Source organism: Cavia porcellus, unplaced genomic scaffold, assembly GCF_034190915.1.
Source record: "Cavia porcellus strain 051 isolate PalLab524CR breed Dunkin Hartley unplaced genomic scaffold, mCavPor4.1 scaffold_21, whole genome shotgun sequence".
NCBI classification, from domain to species: domain Eukaryota; kingdom Metazoa; phylum Chordata; class Mammalia; order Rodentia; family Caviidae; genus Cavia; species Cavia porcellus.
The window spans coordinates 22,127,399-22,144,427 of record NW_026947504.1 but is presented as its reverse complement, the minus strand read 5'-3'; the positions used below and the strand labels follow the sequence as shown (position 1 = coordinate 22,144,427).

The 17,029-nt window shown below is 45.7% G+C and overlaps 1 protein-coding gene across 1 annotated transcript in view; it reads left to right on the top strand.

The window, feature by feature from the left end:
- Positions 1-10,903, top strand: part of Lmnb1 (lamin B1) — a 54,218-nt gene extending 43,315 nt beyond the window's left edge. Inside the window, exons 10-11 of the mRNA XM_063232427.1 lie at positions 5,759-5,866; positions 10,110-10,903. Of these exons, the coding sequence (XP_063088497.1) occupies positions 5,759-5,866; positions 10,110-10,151 (150 nt within the window). The 3' untranslated portion in view covers positions 10,152-10,903. The remainder of the gene's footprint in view (positions 1-5,758; positions 5,867-10,109) is intronic.
- The last annotated feature ends 6,126 nt before the right edge of the window (positions 10,904-17,029 follow it).

Here is a 17,029-nt window from a genome sequence, read left to right as displayed (position 1 = left end):
GCAGGCACTTGTGCCACTGAGCTAAACCCCTGGCCCTCTGTTTAGAATTCAACAGTCCCAGCGGGGTGTGGTGGCCCACACCTGTAATCCCAGCACCAGGGAGAGTGAGACAGAAGGATCACCATGAGTTGAGGCCAGCCTCAACTGTGGAATGAGACAAACAAACAAAAACCCAATAATTTAACAGGCCCTTCTCCTCTGTTGCTTTTGTCATGAGCATGTTCAAGGAACTTGTACCATGTGGTTTGGTCCTCTATATTTCCTCTTAATTATGGCGTAGGTTTGCCTTCCCTCTTGTCAAGCTGTGTACCGGGAAGCCCTAGTGCGTGCTCTGTGCCTGGACTCCTTCCTGTGGATCTGCTTCCCCAGCCTCCTGGCTGGCACCAGGTGTGCACCAGGTGTGCCCGAGGGTGCTGCAGTGTGCGGGAAATGTGAGGGAGCAGGCTTGCAGGGAGGCTGCCGATCTGTAAGTCAGGGCCACCCAGGGAAAGTCCAGATAATCTGTGTGTGTCAGCTGCTTTGTGTTGGAAATACAGAAGGAAAGAAGCCACCCGTGGTTTCTGTCATTGTGGGTCTAGGGCCTTCTATTCTGGAGGAGTAGGGAAACCAGAAAATACGATAAAAGAATAAGAGAATTCCTGAAAAGTGCAATCAGAAGATAAGTTATGGCGGATGAGATCTGTGTTCTGAGGAGTGGTCAGGAAGTCAGGATGCCTGAGGCTAAATCTCAAAGCTAAGAGCCAGTAGTTGAGAGAATGGAAACAGTACTCCTAGGTGGAGGGGTAGAGGGGACAGCTGGGGGAAAGGTGCCCATTGTTGTAGGAACGGCAGCCCTGACTAGCAGAGGTGGGATGGGGGTGAGGTGTTGGATGGTTTTTAGGGAGAGTGATAAGATGCAGAGGATGAAGAAAGAACTGTCACTGCTGTGCAGGTTGTTAGGGGGACAAAAGCAGGCAGACCCGTGTAGACTGTGAGATGGTTCTCTGGGCAGAAGAGAGGTAAACTGGTTGAAGAGATACCTCAGAGGCTCGAGAAGGCGAGTGAGGAGGGGCCCTGATGGGCCCCAGTTAGTGTGACTCTTAGTTTGTTCGCGTGGGTAATATGTGGTCTCGGTGCTGAGAGAGCTGCAGGAGCATCTGCAGGCTCAGCGTAGGGGGAAGAGCTGAAGAGGAGGGAAACCGGGAACCTCTGGCCACGTTAAGTTTGAGCTGCCAGTAAAATGTCCAAATGAAGATTTCTCCCGGGCTGTTGGAGTTGTAGTTGGAAGCCCCAGCTAGAAGTATTTTGGGGTTCGTATCACATACTGGCTAGAAAGAGTTTGCCAGTAGAGCAGAAGGTCTGGAATGTAATTCCTTACATTTGTAGGAATAAGTTAGTGCAGGGAAGGAACAGTGCACCTGGCAGAGTAGCAGGACAAACAAGGAACACGATCTGGGAAGGGCCAGCAGAGGAGTCGGAAGGAGGCCACAGCCGCCAGATCTAACAATGTCCCCTGGGCCAGCTGAGACCTCTCCCAACTTGGTCAGGGCTCTGTGTGCCAGGCTGCCTTCCTTGCTGGAGGGAGCACATTGGTGGGGACCTATCCTGACTCATTTTGACCTTGTGGCTGGCACATAACAAGTGTTCAGGTGCACTGGACCTTCACTGAGGTTCTCAGAGAAGAGGGTAAATGACAGCATCCATTGTAGGATTCGGAGGGGTTTGCATGGGAAGTCCCCTTCTCACTGTAAGCACTGATGATCAGAATGCTCTGTGTGAATGTAGTGTCTGCTATGAGGAGTGTCCATGATCTCAGAATGAAAATGAAATAGCAACTGATTTTTTTTTTCCCACTCCAAGCAGACCTCCAAGCAGTTTTTTTTTTTTTTTTTTTTTTTTATCGGTACCGGGGATCAAACTCACGACCACACACTTGCAAGGCAGGTGCTTATGCCGCTGAGCTAAATCCCCAGCCCCTCAAGCAGTTTTAATTTTGGGATCGATCTAGGAATTCATCTCCAGATACATTGTTGATTGTCAGGATAGGGTAGATAGATGCCTTCAGTAAGTCATGAACTTCAGGTAGGGCCCTTCATCCTGTTTTCTGCTGAAGCCCTTGCAGACTTCTTGCCTCAAGGAAGCAGGTGGGAATCCTGCTCAGCTGTGGTGGGTGCCGCCACCCAAATGCTGGGATTAACTGCAGCTATTATGTTATTAACTCTCCCCAATGAATGAAATTACCAGAATATGTCTCAAAATATTGCTCAAATCCAAAAGCACTTTTGAATAGAAATACACGAAGATGAAATAAGCTCTAGGAATCTAGTCACCATACCATTTTTTTCCCTCTGAAATAGTTATTCCAAATTAGAACGGTTGTATAGGAGGATACTTGAAATGTAGTATCAGATGTGACACAGAATATGTCTTTAAGGCAGTATTACCGTAGGTCTTTCAATAAAGCTATCTTGTCTTCATTACTTTGTTTGCTGAGACAAAGCACTCACCAAAGAGTTAAATGAGGAAATGTTGTTTTTGCTCATAGTTTGTAGAAGTTTCAGTCCACAGTCATCTGACTAAGGCAGGGAGCTGGCAGAGGGCATCCCTGAGGAGAAGCAGTCCACGGCAGGGCAGGCAGAAGGCCGCAAACAGCAGCAAGAACCTCCCTGTCCCTTACATTTCATCCAAGCTACAAGCCTTTTGGGTGGTGCACTCACGCTCAGGGTGGGGCCTCCTGTTACTCAAACACAAAACTATGATAAGCCAAATAAGGACTGATCCAGTACCATCGCCCTTCATCACAGTATCACACCCCAATCCACAGTAGTGCACCTTCCCAAAGCTCCAGCATGACCACGAGGCTCTAGGGGCCCATGTAGATGTAAGCCATAACACACCTAAAACTTACACTTCCCTTCGTAATTTGAACATTGCATACGATTTGGTTGTTTTATCCATTCTTTTAACAAATGACTACTGCCTTCTGCCTGTCATTTGTTTATTAGTAAGTTATCACACCATGTTAGTGTTAGTCTACAGCTATCGCCAATGATTATATTTTTTGTAAGGTTATAGGCAATTGGCTTAAATCAGTTTAGTTTTTTATATTTTTTTCTTTTTGTTGGAGAATTGAAAATGTCAAAAAACCCAATTAAATTGCTTTATAAAATAATAGGAATTTTTTTGGTTCACATAATCAGAAGTTTAGAGAATTGATCTAGTGGCTTGCACAGTGTCCCCGAGGCCTTGTTTTGTCTCCCTCCAGTGTTGCCTTCCTCATGGGCGTAAGGCGGCTGCCAGCTGCTCCAGGGGTCATCATTCCCGTCTTTTTTGTGGAAAGGAGCTTCTTCCTCCATGGGGTTCCCATCCTGAGTTTTGCTCTTACGGTACCACCTTGGCTCACGTACCCTTTAACGGGAGGTTTGGCTTAGAGCTTGGGCCTTCTTCCCCTTTGTGTGGGTTGTGTTCGCTCCTTATAACACACATGTGCTCCACGATGGGGGAAGTGCATCCACATGAAACTGGGGGCCAATAATGTGGGCACAAAGGGTGGTGTGCTAGGGTCTTTAAAAAAGCAGAAAGCAGTCCCTCTGTGCCTTCCAGAATAGAGAAATAGCTGCAGCTTTTGTATATGTAAATGATTATTTGCGCATATGGAGATGTATAGCACTTAACTTTCCATCTGTAAAAAATGGCCTTGATTTATAGCATTGCGATTTCTGTGGTGTAAATAGCCAGCTGAGGCTAGTTGTAGGCTTCCAGCACAGGAAAAACGCAGAACTGCAGAGATGAGTTCAGTCAGCTGGTGCCAGCTGGCCTTAGTGCAGTACTAAACAAACTACTGTGCTGTTAGTGGCCAGGGCCAGTAATACATTGAATGGGGGGGAAACCTGTGAGGCGAGACTGTTCCAAGTGTACATTTCTGGGTACTTGGTTAAGTTTGGTGCTTTGTGTATGTGTCGGGGATTGGGAGTCCTGTTAGCATCTTGACTAGTAATTTTCTGGATCTAAACTCCTCAATGTTTTGGTTCTAAATGACTGTTTATTTCTCTCCAGATTTTAGACACTATTTAGCTCACTCATTTTCCATGCAGACTTTCTGCATTAGATTGTTTTTAAATGTTTACAAATGAAACGTGCTTAATAGGAGGCTTACATCTGAAAGCAACGTTGAAGCAGGTCATATTTAATGAAGTCACACAGGTTGCTGTGTGTGTGCGCGTGTGTGTTACTGGAGATTGAACTTGGGGCCTTGTGCATTCTAAACGAGCACTTTACCACGGAGCTACACCCCCAGCCCAGGCTGCTGTTTTCTAAGTGGCCCTGAACCTTCAGGGTGGCTGCACGCAGGCAGGCAAGTCTTACCAGGTGTCTTGAGTCTGCCATGGCGTAAGCCGAGTGGAGGGAAGTTGGCTGCATATTCTCAGAGCTTGCGCATCTTTCTTTTCTTACTTACAAGCCGCTGCCCCCCAGCTGATACCGTAATTCAGTGGGTTTTAATGGATCTAAGGAGGCACATGCTTTTTTAATTACTGTTATCTAAGGTAAAATAGATGGAATCTTGTGAAATGGCTGCCGATCAATTTCACAGAATTAAAGTTTCTAGCTAAGAGAATCAAGACAGCTCATCCTCCCAGTCCTGCAGCAGTAGTCAGAATCCCCACAAAGCCCTGCCTTCCTACTTTTATTTGCAAAACATATCCTGGGACACTGGCAGATTGAAGAAGCGTCCTTGCTCTGTGTCTGGCTGTTCTGTGTTAAGTTTCAGATAGGCTTTGCTGAAGTAATGTTTTTGTCTTCTACTGTGCAGTCATCTTTCTTGAGTGATGTTAGGTCAGGACGCAGAATAAAATTAGCTGCCTGCAGTGCTCTGGGACACACTGATTTACTAGCTGCCAGGTCATCAGGTTGGCCTTTGTCTCAACAAAAACACTGCTGCACTTGGCCACATCAGCATTTTTTTTTTTTTTTTTTGTCTTTTTCCTTTTTTATCGGTACCAGGGATTGAACTCACGACTGCCTGCTTGTAAGGCAGGCGCTTAGGCCGCTGAGCTAAATCCCCAGCCCCAACTTTTTTGTTTTTGTCTAACACATCAGCATTTTCTACAGGAAGGCAATCTATCTGTATTTGAGTCTTTTAGTGAAAAATGGAAATAGTCTCTATTGTAGCCTAGTGAATGAAAAATATTTTTTGGAGGATGGGTCCAGAATACATTGATCCCTCACTAGTAGTTATTAGTACTTAGGGCTCATCTGTCTTGGTTCCATTTCTTTTAAGAGGAACCAACCACCTGTGGATGGAACGAAACAGCCTGTCCTTCCCAGCTCACCCACTCTCGGGTGCTCCTGTTGCCACCATGGCCCCGAGAGCCCGGTGTTTGGCCTCCAGCTTCATTTTATTCAACATTTATGTAGTACCTATTCTTTGCTAGATGCTAAAATCTTTAAGCTGAATTCATGTTGAGTTTTATAAAGAATTCAGTGTGCCAAACCATTTGCACAGAACTCTTAATAACAGAAGGGAATAAAGAGCATTGGAAGCGTCTCACTCAGCAGGTGTTTCAGATTGGGACCAGTGGCTCCCCTGCAGGGACAATTACAGATTTAAGAACTGCTACTAATTAATGCAAAATTCCAGTTCAGTAGCTAAAGTTACTGATGGAATACCTTTTTTTGTTTTAAAATCTTTGATATAAGAATGCTATTTCTTAACAAAGGTCCGCTTCCCTATAGTCATGTGATTTTAAGTGTGGTTTTTAACTTCAATTATCATTTTTAGGAAGTTGCACAAAGAAGTACCGTCTTTAAAACAACTATACCTGAAGAGGAGGAGGAGGAGGAGGAACCGTCTGGCGTGGATGTTGAGAAAGAACTTTTCCACCAGCAGGTATTACTTGTAGATTTTTATTTAAAAAATTACACAAGAATATATCCTATGCCCCCACTTGCGTTATCTGATGAATCAGAGCAGTGATCTGTCAGGTTGGTGCGTTTTTCCAAATTGATCATTCACGTAGGTTCCTGGTGGAAAGTGCGGATACTTCCTTCTTTTTTTCATTCTGTTGTTTCCTTTTCACTTTCACTGTCATAGGACATGTATCCTGCCTCTGTTAGTGTATGTGGATTGGACTGCATGCCCAGGAACGTGTGTCCTTTTGGATTCTGTGATTGACAAGCTTAGATACTCAGAGAGTGTTTGCTTTTAAATTGAACACCAAAGAGAGCCAATCCTGGGGGGTGCATGCCTGCAATCCCAGCACTTGGAGGGAGAGACAGAAGGATTACAGATTAGAGCCCACACTGGGCAATTTAGCAAGGCCTTGTCTCAAAATTTAAAAAAGGCTGAGGATACACAGTTCAGTGTGAGGACCTCGGGTTCAATTCCAGTACTGCCCGGAAAACCCACCAGAGTACTGTTCAGCTTCAAGATGAAACAGATTTCTGCTGTATGAAGTTCCTAATTATTACCTAATTGCAAGACAGATTTTAGCTGATGGCTAGGCTTTTGAGAGCTCTTGAAATAAAGAAGATTCAAATTTGGTTTTAAGTATGAGAATTACTAATAACTTAGGAGCTTTCATTCTGTATTCTCAAGCTGCTTCAGTCTGATTATTAAATCAAAGTTCTTGTCCCTACCTTATAAGAGTTCAGCTTGTTTGCAGATTTATAATCCAAGTTTGCTCTGTTTCACTAGCCCTAGTGTCATGCCCTCCCCGCCCCCCCGTGGTCTGGGGACAACATACAGCCTCATGTGCTGTGCATGTTTTGCTGTTAAGCTACACCTTCAGTCCTTTCTAAAAGCTAGTTCCTAGGCTGGGGACTTGAACTTGGAATCCTCCTGCCTTGGGCTAGTGAGTACGCAGTCCTGTGCTACATAAATATTCCTGGACATGTTACAGGTTTGAGGATCATTTGAGGTGGGTTGGATCAAGTAGAATGAGGTGGTTTTTTGGTTTTGGGGTTTTTTGACCTGGATGTTTAAGAACAGATACTTTATAGTATTTGGCTTTAAAAGAAACCAGCACAAAGCAAGAGGGAGGGGGAGGAGACATGACAGTAACTAAGGTATGTGTACATACATCAGATCATGTGCAGCAAACTGTGCGTAATAAAAAGAAAGAAATTAAACAAAGTGTTAGGAACAAAAGAGCCTTCAGCATCTGGCGATCCTGTAGAGGGAGTTTGTCAGTACAAAGATGGAATCTCAAGTGCAGAGCTCTTCTCGGATCTCAGATGTAGGGACGGTCAGTCCAGCTTCACATGAAAATACACTGCAGAGGCTGCAGCAGGCGTCTGAGGTTTTTTTCCTCTACAAGAGATTATATCTTAAAGTCCTTCACCCGTTTCTGCCGCCCACTTCACTGCATGGTCCTGATTGGGTGCTCCCTGGACTTAGCTGGATGCCGCAGATGGCCTTTAGAGGGCGCTGTGCACACTCCATCTGGGGCTTCCTTCGAGGAAAAGAAAGGAGCTGGGGATCAAAGATGAAGCCCCTTTCAGTTTTTATAATTATTATTAATTTTTCACACTAGAGAGGCAATACAATATTTGTAAATGTGAGTCTGATTTCAATTATGATTGGTTATAGTCTCAGGTTGCCTCCATTTACCTATAACAGCCTCAATCAAGATCATCCTTTTTTACAGCTGAGTAATATTCCACTGTAGAAAATACCACATCTTTTTCATCCATTTTGCGGTTTATGGGCATTTTGATTGCTTCCAAGATTAAGTTATTTCAAATTGTGCTGCTATTGTTTGATTGATCACTTTATATATAGATTTTGTAATCTGAACAGCTACTTCTGAGATAACAATGTGCAATATATTAACTAGTGCTAATTCTTTACATTTTTTAAAATTTTCTATCATTTCTATCCATATTTTCTGTTTTGATTTTTTTTTTTAATAAAAATACTAAAAAAGATGGAGCAGTTAAGACTAAAAGCATCCATTACAGAGACAGTGTCCTTAAAAGAAAGAACACTAAAGTACAGGAAGGAAGTTTGAAAGTATGTGCCTCATTTCACCACTAAGGAAGGAGGTACAAACAGCTGCTCTAGAATGCATGCAGCCCACAGGAATTGTCCACCTGGTTGGTTCTGGGTGTCAGGCATCTTGCTTGGGGCAGGTGTGTCCTGTTGTGTTAAGGGAAGAGAAGAGTCTAAGCAAAATGATCCAGGCCAGCCTCCCTCTCAGTGGAGCCACAGGGCCCTGTGGGGCAGGTGGGCAGCCAGCAACGCCCTCTGGGTCCATCTGCGTCCACGCAGGAGGGGTGGACACCGACAATCACACACAGCCCTCCATCAGCACAGTTCTTCGTAGGGGAGATAGCGTCATTACTGGTCTGTCTAATGAGTGCCTCGTGGTTTTGTATTTCTAATGCACAGGAATGTGTGATCGAATAAACTGGATACAAAGGCTGAATGAAAAAAAAAACAAGCACATGATCTATCTCCCGCCTTTAAAGACAAATATCATAATGACCAGAAGTAAAAGTCACATTATGAGATTCCTAAAGTGCTAGATGTCACTCCCGGTCTTTGGGCTTAGATAAGAGTGAAGGTGTTGGACAGGTGACCCACATGCACTGGAAGGTCAGGCTCCGGAGAAGGCTCTGCAGTCCACCTGTGCAGCTTCAAACTCCGAGCAGTGGTGCTTGTCCAGTACTTTGAAGGCTGGGAAGTTGAGTATTACAGAGAAGACAGGCAGTAGTAATCTGAGTGAAGTATCTGTTTCCAAATTATTGATTGGCTACCCCAACCCTAGGGACTTCAGAACAGTGAAGCCCCCCATGGGCTGGGGTTTGATTGGGCTCAGCTGCGAAGCTCTTCTGCTCCTGGCAGAGGTAAAGTTCCTGCCATTGTTGGATTCAGCTGTGCTCTAGGCCTGTTTGTGTGTGCCTGCTAGTTCAGTAGGTCAGCCCAAGTTGGAGGTTCCATATCACAGCAGCTGGCCAAGAGGGTGGGAATGGAGAGCACTGGTAATTCAAAGCGAGGGTGAAAGCTGGTGGAGTGTCTCCTCCATGTTCTCAGTCACAGCTATGGAGCCAGCCAAGAGTAAGCAAAGGCAGTCTCCACCTCTTGATGGAGGGAGTAGGGAAGGCTTTATGATGATTTTTAATTCACTACAGGCCGCGTCAAGATGCAGGCATCAAGCGTATCCATACAGTGAAGAGTGTCAGGTTTATGTGAGGCTCTCTCAGTCTCCAGAATGCCTAGCACACAGCTTCTGTGTAGTTCGGACAAGTTGAGACTCAAATTGTAGAATATAGCATTGGGCTTGCTGAATCCAGGACTGACCCTTGAAGGGAGATTACATTCAGGAAGAATATTCATTAGTGAAAGTGATAAAACCTGAGGGCTCAACACAGGAAAGAAAGCAGATGTGTATGAGGTTTTTGTAAATCCTGTGTGATCGCGAAGGTTAGAAGCAGGAAGATGAAGGGCAGAACAGCCCTTGTGGCTCTGGAGTGGAGGGCGAGTCAGTGGTCTCCGGGATTGATTAGCACTTTTTAGTGTGTTTCAAGAAACCATTGTAGTCTGCTTAGTGATGAGTCCCAGATCGTGTTGTGAGGTTGTAAGGAATTAACGGGTCATACAGAAACCAACAGTGGAATCTTTGATTTCGTTTAAAGACAAATCTAATGCACATGTGCTGGGAAGTGACCATTCTGGATGCAGCAAGCCAGGGGCTCTGATGTTGCTGAATGTGGAGTCAACTCGTCCTCAGGTTTCAGACAAGAAGAGGAAGTCCTTGGACAGTGGTTTCCAAATCTAGCTGCATATTGGAATTATCTTACAATCATGTAGATACAGAGGTTCTTCCCTAGTTAAATGAGAAATTCTCATTCAGTTGATTTAGGACCTGGATCGAGCTGTGTCCCTCCAGCCCGCTCTGCGCTCCCCTTCCCTTGTGTGCAGAGTTGAGAATCACTGTTCTGGGATTTGCTGAAGCACTGTAGGGATGAGGTCCCTAAGAGAAGGTTTAAAAGGGCTACAGGAGGAGTGATAAGGGCCTGTGTGAGTTAGCTGTATGGATTTGCAGTGTGCCCCTCCTTAGAGGATTTCGTCTCATTTAGAATACTGCAGTCCATCTTCTTAGCAGTCATTGTTTCTTTTCTCTCACCAGGGAACCCCAAGAGCATCCAACAGAAGCTGTGCGATTATGTGAACTTCAAGGCAGCTGTCTTCCTCAGTGTGGTAATCCTTACTGTATACAGTGCAGAGCCTTCTCAGAAGCACAGACTATTTTTATATTTCCTTTCTGTGAATTTTTAAGCTGCGAATCTGATGGCCTTAATTTCCTTTTTGACACTGAAAGTTTTGTAAAGAAATCATACCCATACACTTTGTTGCAAGATGTGAATTATTGACACTGAACTTAACTGTTGTTTGGAAAGGGTTCCTCAAATTTTTTTGGCTTTTTTTGTAAGTGTGTACGTATTTTCTGTTTTTTAAGTTCTTACTAGAAGAGGGGTAAATAAACCACTGTGTGTCTGGGTATACATTGAAGATTGCTCCATCCGGGTTAGCAATCTGCTCTTGACTATTCTCTGCTCTACATAACGGTGCTGTGAGGGAGGGGAAGCATTTTTCAATATATTGAATTTTTATACTGAATTTTTTTGTAATAAGCAATCAAGGTTACAAATTTCATTTTGTTTTTTAAATGGAAAAAGACATTTTGTAAGAAGGCAATATTAACCTAATCCTCGTGTAAGCACTCTGGATGAAGGACTCCGCAGTACTGTTCTATGGTTATTCCTCTTAGAATCTTAATTCCTGAGGGCGGTGGGGCTGGGCCGGGGTGGTAGGCTGAGGGACGGGTTTCTATGGAAGTGCATTAGTTGTGTTTTTAAAGATAGTGTAACATGCTTACATTTCTTATGTGACATTAACAAATAAAATGTTCTTTTAATATTACACTACTGTCCTTATTAACCGTTACAACCCTAAAATTTTGATAGGAGGTAAACTGTTTCCAGTTTGCTGTTGATGAAAAATAATGTGCTGTGTTGTTTTTTGGAAACAGGGTCTCTGGACTTTTCTGTAAGGCTTTGATAGCTAAGAAAGACAACCATAGTGAAAAGCTATTTTGGCCTCCTTTCCCATAGTACTTTGGTCAGTAATAACAGCAGGAATCATAATAATAGCTAATGTTTTTGAACATTAGCTATTTTGAATAAGATGTGTTCAGTGTTCTATTACATTGTCTAACTTATTGGTGTAATAGGGCCTTCAAACTGTTTTTCTGGTAAACTAAGTAGGGATTATGGGGAAGACATTCATATTAAAGCAAAAATGAAAAGAATGTTTTAGAATCTGCTTGTGTTCTTCAAAATAAAGAAGTACATTAAGAGCTGCCTTTAGAGTGGCTGCGAATGATGCAGAGTACAAGCATGCTGGGCTGGGGGCTCTGCAATGAGGCTGTCATTGGCTCCTGCCCGAGGTGAGCTCATGCTGCAGGAAACGGTGAGTGTGGGCCCTTCTGTTAGTGTTCAGTGATGTGTTGGGAACTGACCCCCACCCCGCATTGGCCTTCCTCTTAAGAAAGCTGTGTGAAGACTGCCAGCTTTCACCTGAAAATGGCAAACAGAGCCCTGGATGACTGTGTTCCACAGACTGATTGCACACTCTGACGCTGTCACAGACACGGGATAAATGCTGGCTTAGAAGTTCTGTCTGGTGAAGCAGATAAAACTAACTTCTCAACACAGGTTTATCTTCTGAATGAGAACAGCAATACAGTAGACAGCCAGACTTGTTCTGAGACTTTTTGCCACAAGATGGGGCTCTTGTCATCAAAATATACTCTAGGTGCTGTATTGCTAGGGAAATTAGGGAATAAAAGCCAGCACTGTAATTAGGCGTTAAGACAATTGGCAGTATAGGTAGTGCAGGAGAGCAGTGTGCACCTGGTGACGTTTAGAATTGAGACCTTCCCTGACGGTGGTGTTTGAGACCCATGGAGCCCTGGCTGTGGTCGCTGTGTCCATTGAGACTGAGACAGACTTCACATTGCATTGCAGTTTTCTGAGAGGCTCGCACCTGGACCCGGAGAATATATATATAATATTCTTCAATATTTCACTGTTTGATAGCAGATGTCTTCCCTAGCCAACATTTACCATATTTTTAATGTTTCTTATTCAGGTCTCACGTTCCTAAGAGGATTCTAATATTCTTTTGTTGAATTTTATCTGTGTGCTTCTGTGTGAGATATATTTTAGACTTCTGTTGAGCCTGTCCTCTTCTGTATGCTCTAGATTTCTCTGTGCTATCTTTTTCGTAATTCCTTCATATTTATTTCGCTCATTGTGTGCTTAGCCCTGTCTGCCCTGCCAGGTGTCCAGGCTGCTGAGTTTCTAGTTGCAGTAACTTCCCAAAGTTGTCTTGAACTGTTTTCAGGTGCTTCTTTCTTTCTGAGTGTCCGTTTGCTTGGTCGGCCTCACCTCTCCAGATGTGGGGTGGTATTGGTTGAGCGGTGAGCCTGAGCCGAGCCCTGGCCTCCTTACTAGTCCGTGACTTCGGGCACCAGGCCTCACTGGCTGTCCAGCCAGGATGGACCAGCAGCCCTCCTGCCTTTACCAGTTTCTGTTTCTTTTAAGAACCATGTAAGTTAGGTCAGTATTGTTTTCTTGATTTTCTTAGGGATGTTAATTTTTTTCTTGCTGACTCTGTCTAATGGTTTGCTTCTTCTTGGATTCTCAGGATGTTGAGCAGAGCCACGGGGAGGGTTTCTTCTTGTTTTGTGAAGGATCTGAGCCTCAGGGTTTCCATGGGTCTCTCCAGGGGAAGAGTTTGCTTAAGTCCTGGGGATTTAGCTGGGTGGAACCCGGCACCCCTTTACCTTGTAGGACAAATCTGTGATGAATATTGTGCGTGGATGTTCTCTGTGCTTCACAGTTTTCACGTGCTGCCCCGAGCACCCTTCCTGGCTAGAGGGTGGTTTTCTGGTTAGTGTAAGGGTTAGGGAGCAATTTAGGTTCTATGTTGAATGTAACAGCCTCAATTCTAGGTCTCTGTCCCACAAACCTAACGTGATGTTCCCTGTCCCCAACTCTCAGTTCCTGAGGCTTGTATTTCTCATTTAAGTTTCTTGTTTGTGGCACCAGGCATTTCTAGTTTTTTTTGAGACAAGATTTCCCTATGCAGTTCAGGCTGACCTTGAAGTAGTAGCAATCCTGCCTCAGCCTTCCAAGTGCTGGGATTACGGGTGTGTGCGCTACCGCACCCCTTGAGTGAACTTTTAAAAGATGGGTCTATCTTGTAGGACATGGTAATATAAGCATTCTGGGACACTGCAGCAGAAGGATTGCAGTTTTGAGCTCAGTCCAGGCAGTTTAATGAGACTTTGCCTCAAAATAAGAATTTTTTTTTTTTCTATTTATCGGTACTGGGGATCGAACTCACGACCGCCTGTTTGCAAGGCAGGCCCTTGTGCCGCTGAGCTAAACCCCCAACCCCCCAAATAAGAAATTTTTTAAAGGGATGCAGAATCCCTTTAAAAAGGGGTTCAACCCCCAGTACTGTGCCTCCACCAAAGATTCTATCTTGTGTTCTTCTAAACCATGTTCCTTTCATTCCAGTCTTAATCACATCTTCAATTACCAATAAATTTATTGGAATGCCCCTTATTTCCCGACCAGCACGTACTTTAAGATGGGAGAAACTGATCTGCAATCTGCACTTGGGGGCCCTGGCTTCCCTGGCCTGGGGCAGGAGTGTGCATGAAAAGGTTTCTGGAAGCCGGGGCGGCAGGTCTGGGAGTTTTTAGCTTGGGAGTCCCTGAGGCAAGGCTCCTGTGGGTGTCTGCGGTGGAGCTTTAAAATCAGGGCTGTTATTCCGCTTCTGAAAGAGCAAAGCAAATTAAAGCAGTCGTATCCGGGATTCTGTGTTCCTTGTGTGTGGTTGCCTTACTACAGTGACTTTCAGAGCCAAATAATGGGAGTCTGTAAAATATTTGGACAAAATACAAGCCAGACTTAACAGGAGTCATTTCAAGCTGGAGGGAACCCAACAGTGCTGTGGCGGTGGCCCTGGGCGCAGAAGCCGCCTGATGTTGGGCTCAGCATGAGGTGGGGAGGGGCTGGTGCAGGGCAAGCAGCCCTGCTGGGTGTCAGGTGTGAACACCCTCTGCAGTTGAGCCTTTTCTTTCACTTGTAACAGGTAAACTGTCCTCAGCGAACATTTCTGCAGAGACGGTGCGCATCTCTCAGTTTAGGGAGACAGCTTGTCCCCTGGCTTAATCACTTTATAACAATAAAACATGCTCACCCACATTTATTATGTGGGTGTTTCCTCTGCTGATGGGGATTGGTTTCTTGGTGTAAATGCCAGCCAAGTTTGCTGTTAGAAAATGCAGCTCCTGGTCCATGTCGGTGGTTTCTGTGCCGAGTTTGGCTTTGGTTACTCCAAATGAGCAGCGGTCAGGATACTAAAGATTTCTTTTGCACTGATTGCTTCAGTTTAAAATGAACCCCCACTAAGCGTTTAAGCCTTATTTCCTGACCCCCTGACACCCAGCTGGTGCCCTTCTCCTCTGTCACTGTAGGAGGCCCAGTCTTCTGCCTCCAGGGACTGGCTGGGGACAGACCTCCTTCACGCAGCTGCAACAGGGTAGTGGGTGGATCCTTGCTAATGTTTGATTTTACTGTTTGTGACTCACCTGGATGAGTATTCTCAACACTTCCAGGTTTGGTCTGTTCATACAGGTGTGCACAGTACGTGCTTGCGAGCCACAGGCCTGCTACACACACCAGATGGCGCGGTGCTCTTCGTGCTGAGCAGCGGGTGTCTAGCTTTCCTGCCTGGTGGCCAAGAGTGATTTCTGGGTGCCTTGATCATTGCCTAATGTGTTTCCCTTACTTTTTTGCCATTCTGTATTCCTCCCTCCCCCTTTGACTTTATTGGAGATTGACCCCAGGGCCTTTGCTCTGGGCTTTGAGACACATTCTTGATTACCTACCCAGGCTAGGCTTGCACTTGTGGTCTTCTTGCCTCAGTTTCCCAGAATGTACTCTCCATCTTTGAGCAAAGGAGTCTCCTGATTCACACTGCTCTTTGGCAAGTACTGCTTGTTTTTTGTTTTGTTCTGTTTTATTTTGTTTTTTGAGACAGGATCTCACTCTAGTTCAGGGTGGCCTTGAACTCACTATGTAGCCCAGGCTGCCTTCAAACTCAGAGAGATCCTCCTGCGTCAGCCTCCCAAGTGCTGGGATTACAGGTGTGTGCCAACATGCCCAGCAAGTGCTGCTTTTTGACTTAGAAATTGTGTGTCTGTCCCCCAACCTGAGAGAAGCTGCCACGGATTCCCAGGAAAGGGTGCTGTGGTTGGTTACAAGCCTTCTGGGAAGGGCCCCCTGGGCAGAAGGGTTTGTCTGCTGAAGGTAAGTGTCTGACGTGAGCCAGCTGACCTCTGCAGAAACCTCACGGGTGTCCTGCTTGTGACCTGCAACTGGAGGAACCATCGGAAATTGAGCTGAAAGAGAAGCAGTGGGTACTGACAACGCGGACATCCTGCAGGCGCAGTCCTGTCACGAACTCTCCCTTACACGTGAAAGCAGTTCTCACCGAGGGCAGAGGAGCAGCCTCAGACCGCGGAGAAGGGAGGCAGATGGGTACAGCACTTCCCAGTGAAACCTGACAAGGCCAGCGACTCAGCTTTGCTGTGTCGTGAGAGGTTACCTACAGCTCACACTGGCCCACCGGGTAGTATCGGGGTCTCCCCAACGAGTGTACGGCAAAGGCTTACATACGTGAGATAAGTGGTGTGACTTCAGGGCTCCAGGAGGATCAGAACCCGTGCAGAGTTCCTGACTGTGGCCTAAGACAAAGCTTCTCTGGATGGTCCATATTTACTGTGTTTTGAAACAGGGAAAACTGAGGAAAGCACCGGAATGAGCAAGACTTCGGGAGTCACTTCAGAGACTTCTCCAAGCAGTAAATGGTGCCAGTTCAGGAGTCCTGCTTTATCTCCATGGTACTTACGGGAGGAGGGAGATGCCTGCAGCTGCAGTCTATCTGCTTGATGGGGGTTGGAGCCAGGTGTCCTCAGTGTGGCCTAAGTGCCCTTGGAGGTATCTCTGGCCTCACAGGCCACTACAGGCCCCAGCCAGGACCAGCGACTCACAGAGGGTCACTTATGGTGAGGTTCACTTACTACACACCAGCTTCCATCACCAGGCAGGGGGCCCAGGCCTAGCACAGACTCAGATAAACAGAAAGCCAAATTAGTCAATTTTAAATCCTCGGAGCCGCTTCATAGTGGTCTCCAACAGGGTAGCGGGATTGACCTTATTGTGGGTAGGATGACAGACCCAGGGCTGTCGTTTGTCCAGTACTTCGTTCCTTTAAAAACTGCTCACTAGGAGATTGGCTTTGCCAGACGTGGCCCAGCAAGGTGACTGAACACCCAGATACCAGAGCCAGTTCTTTTCCAGTTCTATCTGACAGCTGCACTTCTTCACCCCTGCAGCAGTCAGAATAATTCACATGGCAGCAACTCCAACTGCTAGATAAGCCCTAAATCCCTATTTAAGTCTGTGCTTTCTAATGTCCATCCAACTAACGGCAAACTAATGACTGGCAGGTGCAGTTTAGTAAATTCTGGTGTGTTTCAGCTGATTTGAACCCATCGCCCTGGCAGGGTGCAGGAAAAGGTCTGTTCCACAGCCCTGAAGGTGAACGAGTTTCCGGACGCACTGCCCTGGACATCAGGGTACTCCTTGATTTAGGACACTGGAAATGGTCATGGTTAGGTAAGCCAACAGCGGTGCTTGGGGCGCCCAGCCAGTGGAAGGCGGTTTGGGCCTCCATGAGGCAGTGTCTGTGTACGGCAATGGTAGGCTGTGCAGGTCCATCCCGGTTACCCTCGGGGCACTGGGGAAGGCTGTGAATAGGGGAGTTCCTGGGACTGTTGAAAGAAAGAAAGGAGGTAAAAAACATTTAATAACAGAATGGGTCATTTTCTAAACCATGCCAAATGCACTCATGCATTATGTTCCAAATTTGTACTTTCCCAGACAGACAGAGCTGTTTCGTGGGTAG